At 43.9% G+C, this 8,723-nt stretch overlaps 2 protein-coding genes across 5 annotated transcripts in view; one reads left to right on the plus strand and one right to left on the minus strand.

The window, feature by feature from the left end:
* The window catches only part of Fanci (FA complementation group I), a 64,764-nt gene extending 57,182 nt beyond the window's left edge, over nucleotides 1-7,582 (plus strand). For 2 of the 3 annotated variants that reach the window (XM_031387059.1, XM_031387061.1), the window contains 11 exons: nucleotides 1,532-1,583; nucleotides 1,731-1,858; nucleotides 1,944-2,012; nucleotides 2,183-2,291; nucleotides 2,449-2,636; nucleotides 3,316-3,369; nucleotides 3,449-3,508; nucleotides 6,000-6,062; nucleotides 6,578-6,673; nucleotides 6,868-6,975; nucleotides 7,448-7,582. In XM_031387059.1, coding sequence (XP_031242919.1) covers nucleotides 1,532-1,583; nucleotides 1,731-1,858; nucleotides 1,944-2,012; nucleotides 2,183-2,291; nucleotides 2,449-2,636; nucleotides 3,316-3,369; nucleotides 3,449-3,508; nucleotides 6,000-6,062; nucleotides 6,578-6,673; nucleotides 6,868-6,975; nucleotides 7,448-7,519 — 999 coding nt within the window. In that variant the 3' untranslated portion in view covers nucleotides 7,520-7,582. The remainder of the gene's footprint in view (nucleotides 1-1,531; nucleotides 1,584-1,730; nucleotides 1,859-1,943; nucleotides 2,013-2,182; nucleotides 2,292-2,448; nucleotides 2,637-3,315; nucleotides 3,370-3,448; nucleotides 3,509-5,999; nucleotides 6,063-6,577; nucleotides 6,674-6,867; nucleotides 6,976-7,447) is intronic. The other variant, XM_031387060.1, reaches the window with a different exon arrangement.
* The window catches only part of Polg (DNA polymerase gamma, catalytic subunit), a 17,540-nt gene continuing 16,190 nt past the window's right edge, over nucleotides 7,374-8,723 (minus strand). For both annotated transcript variants that reach the window (XM_031387063.1, XM_031387062.1), the window contains exons 22-23: nucleotides 8,288-8,448; nucleotides 7,374-7,847 (exon numbers count right to left, since the gene is read on the minus strand). In XM_031387063.1, the coding sequence (XP_031242923.1) occupies nucleotides 7,771-7,847; nucleotides 8,288-8,448 (238 nt within the window). In that variant the 3' untranslated portion in view covers nucleotides 7,374-7,770. The remainder of the gene's footprint in view (nucleotides 7,848-8,287; nucleotides 8,449-8,723) is intronic.

An 8,723-nucleotide genomic window follows, 5' to 3' on the forward strand; every position in this document is an offset into this window, starting at 1 on the left:
AAAGAAAAGAAAAGAAAGCAAGCTGAGCGAAGCCATAAGGAGCAAGCCATTGAGCAGTACTCTTCCATAGTCTGCATCAGTTTCTGCCTTCAGGTTCCTCAGTGATGAACCTTGAACTCTTAGATCAAAAGAGAAAGAAAGGAAGAAGGAAGGAAGGAAGGAAAAAAGGACTTTCCTTCTCAGGCAGAATGTTTCCTACAGTGGTAGAAACCAACACAGGACCAACCAATATAGCCTTAGGTTGCTGCTACTCCTGTCTCCCAAGTACATCTGTCATAAGCACTCAATTGATCTCCGTCCCTAGCTCCTATCAAATTTGCTTTTGTTGGATTATTGATATCTGCAGTCACTATTACTGATATCTGCAGTCACTAGTCCCCCTACTCATCTCCTCCATGTGCATTTCTTTTTTTAAAGATTTATTTATTTATTTTATGTATATGAGTACACAATGTAGCTGTACAGATAGTTGTGAGCCTTCATCTGGTTGTTGGGAATTGACTTTTTTAGGACCTCTGCTTGCTCTGGTCAGCCTCGCTCGGCCCTGCTTGCTCAGTCCTGCTCGCTCAGTCCCTGCTTGCTTTGGCCCAAAGATTTATTTATAATCCATGTGCTTTTCTTAAACAAGGAAACACCTACCTAATCTTTTCTGGCTCTTCCAAGAGTTTCCTATGGAAGCAAACACAAATAAAGATTCTTGCCCCAGACCCCCACTCTTGCCCACCACTCTCACCACAGAGAGCTTCTGTGTCCTAGTTACTTCATTGACATGGGTGCTGGAGATCTTTAGTATAAGTTCATGAAGACCATCAGTTACTGACTGACTGGCCTTTTAGTTATTGACCTCATAACTGACCTTCCCTCCAACAAACCAGAACTAAATCTTCAGTCGTCCATACCTGTCACAGTGCCTTTGTGCCTGCAAGCCTGTTTAAGGTTCCTGTTAACATCAAACATCTGTTCTGCTTTACCTAAGACTAAGAAAATTGTGTGTGCACGTGTGTGTGTGCATGCGTGCGTGTGGGTGTGTGAATGTGGGTGTTCTCTGCTATGTCCTTATGACCAGGATCTTTTTCCATTCCCCTCTGTTAACCAAAGGCCTTTATAATAACTGAAGTATCAGGACGTAGGGTATATAGCCCCAGACCCCCATGGTGACAGCAGAGGAAGCTCAGAGATGAGAACTCAGATCCAGATCTCCACAGGCATTGAGCATCTAGTCATCTGCTGTGAGATGTGCCATCATTTGAACTCGTTTTTATGCTACTCTTATAGAACCAATTAAGTCCAGACATAGATTTTGGAGGGTGATTTGCTTAGGTCTAGAAAGGTCGAAGAATCTTCTATTCTGACAAAATATTTTCCTTTTTTTTTTTGAAAGACAGAGTCTGACTTTGCGGCCCTGGTTAGCTTAGAACCCACTATGTAGATCAGGCTGGCCTCCTCCTCACAGAGATCTGCCTGTTTCTGCCTCCCAAGCACCACTATACCCAGTACCTTTTTCTTTAACGACTGAAAATCTTTTGTTTAGTTTGTGCAGATGTTATCCTGGACATCTAAGATTTGCAAGGAATATAGCCGGGGTGAGTTTCCTCCCTCTTCCTGAAGGCTTTATATATAGAATTGTCATTGCCAATCTATTAGTAGGGATTCCCTTTACACTAGCATGGCCAATCTGCAAAAGCCACTAACACTAAGTGTATCAAACTTTCTTTCCTTTCCACTCCTAGAGGATGCCTCATTTTGCAAGAGTTTGATGAACCTGTTCTTCAGCCTGCATGTCTTATATAAGAGTCCTGTCACCCTGCTTCGTGACTTGTCCCAGGATATCCACGGGCAGCTGGGAGACATAGACCAAGTATAGTGTGGCATCCCATGTAAGGAGTAGGGTCAAGGAAATGGCCTACCACCAGTCTTAGGTCTTACCTCTCTTTCCTTCCTAGGATGTAGAGATCGAGAAGACAGACCACTTTGCTATGGTGAATTTGAGAACGGCTGCCCCCACTGTCTGTGTAAGTTTTGATGTAGTCCATGGGAAATAGCCCTTGCCCTTCCATCCATCCAGTTCTGAGAAGCCGGTTATAGTGGCTTCCATCCTCATGCCTGTAAAGTCCTTGTAGAAGGGATGCTTGTCACTACCCCAGCAATGTGGACCATTCCTCACATTCTTCTCTTTTCACAGTTACTCGTTCTGAGTCAGGCTGAGAAAGTTCTAGAAGAAGTGGACTGGTTAATCACAAAGATCAAGGGCTCACTGAACCAAGAAACACTATCAGATGAAACGACTCCAGGTGGGGATTGTAAGACCACCAAAGCCCACCAAAATCTCAGTGCAAACCATTGCATAAAGGCAGAGGCTTGAACCAGTTTACCTGGATGGTTTGCTTTCATTCTCTCACTATTAAGTACAAAATAAGATTGAAGTGCATCAATTTCATTTCTCTTCAGAAGATGCCTCTTCTCAAGCTGTTCCACCAACTCTTCTCATTGAGAAAGCTATCATCATGCAACTGGGAACACTGGTTACGTTCTTCCATGAGCTAGTGCAGACAGCCCTGCCATCGGGCAGCTGTGTAGACACTTTATTAAAGGACCTGTCTAAAATATACAGCACCCTAACAGCACTCGTCAAATATGTGAGTTTCTTGGGAGATAAGTCAGGTCCCACCCATCTTCTGTTCCCACAGGCCAGGTGCAAAGTGCCTCTGAACGAAGCTCTTGCCACGTCATCACCGGAAATGTTGTTTTCTTTGATTGGTACTTAGTACTGTTCTCCACAGGCTGGGGGAAAATACTTGTTGGCATTATCTAAGTGATCTTTGCTTGGCTCTGACAGAGAATGAAACACTCTTGTTGCACATACACATTTCAGGTCCTCAGTGAAATCAAAAAGTAACAGGAACCAGGTAATGCATGCACATAAAGCTGTGAGCAATCTAGACTAAGTACTTAGGCAACACAGGCAGTGTGGTCATCTCTGGAGTGTGCATCTCCAGTTGCCTACTGTGGCTGCTAAGCTACAGTGGTGGAGACACAGGGAGCCTGTCCTCTTTACTGGCATCTTAAAAGGATAAATGGCACTTGAGGATAGATTTATCTCCTAGATACAAGGACTCTGTCTGAAGGAGCCTTAAAACAGTGAGCTGCTCAGGTCAGAGGCAAACCTGGTGTTGCCTGTCTGGGAAACGAGTGCTCGAAGAAGAGGAGAGGGGAGCTTTGTGTCTTGGCTTTGCTATGAATGTACCTTTTCCTTTGTAATAAGAGTACTGAGACATACTCCATGACTGATGGATAAATCTAGGAATTTTTGGTTAGTATCTCCAGGTATGTCAGAGCTCCAGAAGAATTCCAAACACTGTGGAAAAGCTGGTAAGTTGAGATCTGCTTTTTTAAGGATGGTGAATGTTTATTGATACAGTTACACTCATTTATTTTTCCTTTGCTACAGGTGAAGCTGTCAGGCTCTCATCTGACCCCCGTATGTTACTCTTTCATTTCTTATGTACAAGTAAGTGATTTGGAGACAGTTCCAAATAATCTTGAAGAAAGGGATTAATAGAGGGATGGAGAGATGAGTTAGTGGGACCCAAGTTAGGTTTCCAGCACCTACATCAGATGCCTTACAACTGCTTGTAACTCCAGCTCCGAGAGATCTAACACTTTTGATTCTGACTTCTTTGGGAGAAAGAATATGAGAATATTTAAAATAATCAACTTCTAAAAAAGAAAAAGGCTGGGTGGTGGCGGCATAGGCCTTTCATCTCAGCACTTAAGAGACAGAGGCAGGTGAATCTGTGAGTTCAAGACTAGCCTGGTCTACAGAGTGAGTTTCAGGACAGCCAGGGTTACACAAAGAATGCACAAAACCAATAAATAATAAGGGGCTATGTTGCATGTTCCAGGAGCTGCTTGGGCACCTGGTATATATAAAGTCTATAAGCGAGAGATACCAAGTGTCTCAGCCAGGTTTCTCTTGCTGCAACAGAACACCATGACCAAAAAGTAAATTGAGGAGAAAAGGTTTACTTGGCTGACACTTTCAGATCACAGTCCTTCACTAGAGGTAGTCAGAACAGGAACTCAGACAGGGCAGGAACGGGGAGGCAGGAGCTGATGCAGAGGCCTTGGAGGTGAGGTACTCACTGGCTTGCTTCCCATGGCTGACTTCGCCTACTTTCTTACAGAACCCAGAACTACCAGCATAGGTGTAGCACCATCCACAATAGGCTGGGCCCTCCAACAGTAACTAAGAAAATGCCCTACAGCTGGGTCTTAAGGAAACATTTTCTCAATTGAGGTTCCCTCCTTTCAGATAACTCTTAGTTTGTGTATCAAGTTGACATAAGACTAGCCAGCACAACAATCAAACACTTCTAGAGACAGTAGACATTTGGTATACTTGTATTTGGAGTACAGAAGGAACAAGGCAGTCTTGGCTCATTTCTGGGTGCCTGCAAGGCCCATGCATTGGGCCTCTCTTTAGTGTAACAGCATCTGACACAGGGGGTCGGCAGGGTCAGGTGCCAGAGGTGTGAGTGCAGTAGCACTTCCAAGGGTGGAGGGCAGGGGCTTGTTAGAAATGATGTTATGTGTAGATGCTCAGAGATTGCACATGTGTTTGCCTGCATGTGTGGTGTGGCCCAGGCTAACTTTACATCTGCTTCTATCTGCCTGGGGATTACAGAAACATACTGTCATATCCAGCTTGATACTCTGGACAAGCTAACTACCCCTGGTCCTTTTCTCTCTTAAATGCTTGCATACATGCCCTGTCACACTTCAAACTTTGCACATTCTCATGTGGACCCCATTCTTTCGATCTGCTGCTTTGGTAGGATATATATCCCTCCACTCCTTACCAAGATTTAGAATTCTCTCATCTTTTCAGTTTCACTTCTGAGCAGTGTTCTGTGTAATGCAGGCTAGTTTTGAATTTGAGATCCACCTGCATCAGGTCAAGTTCTTGAATTACAAGCATTCTGTCATGCCCAATGCGCACACACACTCTCACACCCTTTGAGACAGGGTCATTTTGTGGCTCTGGCTAGCTAAGAACTCACTATGTACTCGAGGCTATCTGTACAAAGGGCATGCATCACCACGCTCAGCATATCATTTTTGTATGTTTATATGGCAACACCAGCTTCATAAAGCATCCTGTAGAGACTCAAGACAGCTGTGAGTCTTGGTCCTGTTTTAGTTAGCAGTTATTGGCAGTGCATGGGTTTACAGTGGATTCTCAGCAGGGTGCCACCTCAGCTACAAACATGAGAAGATGGGCCACATCCCATGTGGTTAGGTGAAGTCCCTTCCTAATTCAGGGCCTTACTCCTTATACCCGTTTTTCAGGGTTTAACTTATTCATACCAGCACCTCCAAAATCTTTTAGAGCATAACACGAGGATCAACCTGACTATCTGCTGTATAGCTTCACTAGTATAGTTTCTCTGCTTTCAGAACAGTTTTCTTAGGTTTTGGTTTTCTTCTGCCCTGTTAGTATTTTGTCGCTAGCTTCAGACAGGGTTTTTATGATATAGCTCTCTGCCTGTCCTGGGTCATGGTCCTGTAGCGTGGTCTGGCCTAGAACTCAAAGAGACCCACCTGCCTCTACCTTTTATGTGCTGGGATTAAAGGTGTGCGCCAATACCGGTTGTTCCTTTCTGTCCAGGAGCTTCACACTAGTTACAACTCAGGGAAATGTCTCTTGTGACCCTTTACAACTTCCCAAGTGTAGTAACTATACTGTGCATAAATTACTTCTAAGACTGGCTGCCGACCTCTGCATAGCTTTAGTCAGCTGTTCCTCCTATCATCTTGTCTACCTGTATAGTAGCTTAATACAATGATGGTTATACTGATCTGGTGCTTCCAAGAACATACATACCCAAGGAGGCAGATATCCAAGGGCTGTATAATGCATTACAACTTTTGAGCTTCCCAGATATAGCTTGAGGCCTACAGGAATCTTGAAGAATGAGACAGTGTTTCTGTTTCTTTAGAATAAAAGCAGTAACAACCCAAAATGCTCAGAAAAGGAGAAGGCTGCAGCTAGCACAACCATGGTAAGCTTCCTACCTGGCCATTAAAAAAGTAAGTGTAAATGGTGCTCCATAAGAACTGGTGAGTGCAGGAAAGGGAGAAAGTTACTATATTTAGGAAATATGGCTTTAGCAATTTCTTTTAGGATATAGAAAGGCCTAGGTACAGAATGGACCTCACCACGTTGTTTCTTAAAGGAAATAAAGCTAATGTCCAGAAGACCAGCCAAATAAGTTAATGTATGTCATACAGAAAAGCACCAGGCAGATGGTCTCAATTAAAAGTGGGGTGCTGGCACTTATCTGAAGCCCAGGGATGAAGAGTGGGAAGCCAGTCTAAGTGACTTGGGAAAACAGTATACAGTTTCCTCATTTTAGGGACTAATCTTAGCAATGTAAATTCATTTGACTAACAGAAAAAAGAAACACAGCATGTGCCAAAGTGGGTTTCTTCTAATAATTTAAGTTTGAGAGATGCTACAGAAAAACCCCAAAAGCCATTGAACCTGAAATGTTTTATATCTTCCTTTTACTCTTAGGCCAAAGTTCTTCGTGAAACCAAACCAATCCCTAACCTTGTCTTTGCCATTGAACAGTATGAAAAATTTCTTATCCAGCTGTCTAAAAAGTCCAAGGTAAAAAAATTCTTTATTATCACTCCCATTTACTGTTGGAGTCTAGCAAGCTCTGTGGCAGGCAGCACAGCTAGAGAAGGTCACGGCTGAACTGTGATGTGGCAAAACTAGAGTCTTTTTCCATGTACACACTGAATACCTTAAGCTGTGTGTCCCCAAGTGCGCACCAGTGCTCACAAGCCTATCTGTCCCAGGTAAACCTGATGCTGCACATGAAGCTGAGTACTTCCAGGGACTTCAAGATCAAAGGCAGTGTCCTAGACATGGTTCTTCGAGAGGACAGGGGAGACGAAAACGAAGAGGTTGGTGTCTGCTTCTCTTATGTTTTTGGTATATATTTCTAGGGAAGGTAGCAGACAAACTACCCTGTCCTGGGATGCTGTTTCTACAGCATTCTGGCTGGCTTTTATATCCCTCCTCGAAGTAGGCCCATTCTGAATCTTTCATTATCTGAGCCCACTGTGGGTTCTATTTTAAGTTTGTTAAAGCCAGAAATAATATTACTAGATGAGACCCAGTCAAAATTAGAAATTTATATAAAGTAATCTGGATAGATCACTGTGCTCCAGGCCCTGTGTCTCCTCAGAAAGGCCGTATTAGTTAGCTCTGTGATGCTGGAGGCTCCTATCATCTTGTCCATCTACTCAGGATGGGGCTCTAAATCAGCACCCAGGAGGCAGACAGGAAAGCAGGACTGATCCAGGAGTTTGGTGTTTGTTTTTATTCCCATCACCTTAGAGCAAGCTTGTCAAAAAGTCTACTCTCCCCTTCTAGGGCACTGCATCAGCACATACACAGCAGGACAGAGAACCAGCCAAGAAGAGGAGGAAGAAATGCCTGAGTTAATGTGACCTTTGGGGCATCTGCTTCATTTGTGCCCAACAGTACCCCTTGTCACACACAGCCTGCACTGATGTTGGGTGTCCTGGTTCTGAACACACTGAACTGTGCCTTCCATTAGAAGGACTCTTCTGGGCAGGTCCTGCTACAGAAAAATGGCTGTCTTTTGCAAAAAGCACATCTGAAAGCCTGAGTTTAGGAACCTGCACCGCTCCAATGAAGCTCCACAGGAGCAAATACAGAGCCTCCAGACAGAGCTAGGGTCCAGGCTGGCTTCGTTTTTCCAAGGAGCCTTTGGTGAGTTCAATTATCTGGTAAATATCCAGTGCTTCACCTGTAAGACAGTGGAAATTGGTTAGGATGCCTCCAGAAGAACTATGACTGAGCTCAGAAACAAGAATCTGAATGTTAGGGTCGGAAAGACAGTGGGTGTAAGGGAATACTGAGAATAACTGCCAGGAGTGGCAGCTTGCCTTAGCAACACTTTTCAACTCTGGCATTTTCTGCACAGATACATTTTTCCCCATAAGAATGCACTTTGACTTATACAATAAATCTTTAAACATTTCTGGTGTAGTTTTGAAAATGGGTCAGTGTACATGGATCATTTGAAATTCTAGCATCTTCATTTACTATGAACAGTTCCCTTTGTGACTTGAGTATCATATTCTCTTTAGAATACAGCGTAAGTTAAAAGTAGGTTTCTTGCCCAGAGCCTCGAGGTTCTAAGCTACTTCCCACTCTATATGTAGAAAGAACAAAGACTGTACTCACCCTGGGGAATCCCGTATCTCCTTTCCATCCCAGTTGGGTTAGAAGGAGTTTTACAGTCCATGGTCACTTCCTTCCTGAGGCACTGGTCAATGTCTACTGCACTGAAAAAGGCAACTGACTGGGGCAGATCATTCAGACCCAGCTTGTAGGCAAACATGCACCTGAAAGAGACCAAGTCTTCACTCACAGCCATGCCCTGCTGTGCAGACAGGCTCCTCACTCCAGGAGGAATGACAGAGCAGGGTTTCTCCTATTTCAATCACCCGCTCTTAGTGAGACTGGAGGCTATACTGCCTGGAGATACTGAAATACAATTAGGGACTCAACACACTTTTCTCACTGATAAGGAAGGAAGGAAGGAAGGAAGGAAGAAAGAAACTGGACCCAAATAAGCCCAGAAAGAAAGAAAGAAAGAAAGAAAGAAAGAAAGAAAGAA

Source organism: Mastomys coucha, unplaced genomic scaffold (assembly GCF_008632895.1).
Source record: "Mastomys coucha isolate ucsf_1 unplaced genomic scaffold, UCSF_Mcou_1 pScaffold21, whole genome shotgun sequence".
Lineage (NCBI taxonomy): Eukaryota > Metazoa > Chordata > Mammalia > Rodentia > Muridae > Mastomys > Mastomys coucha.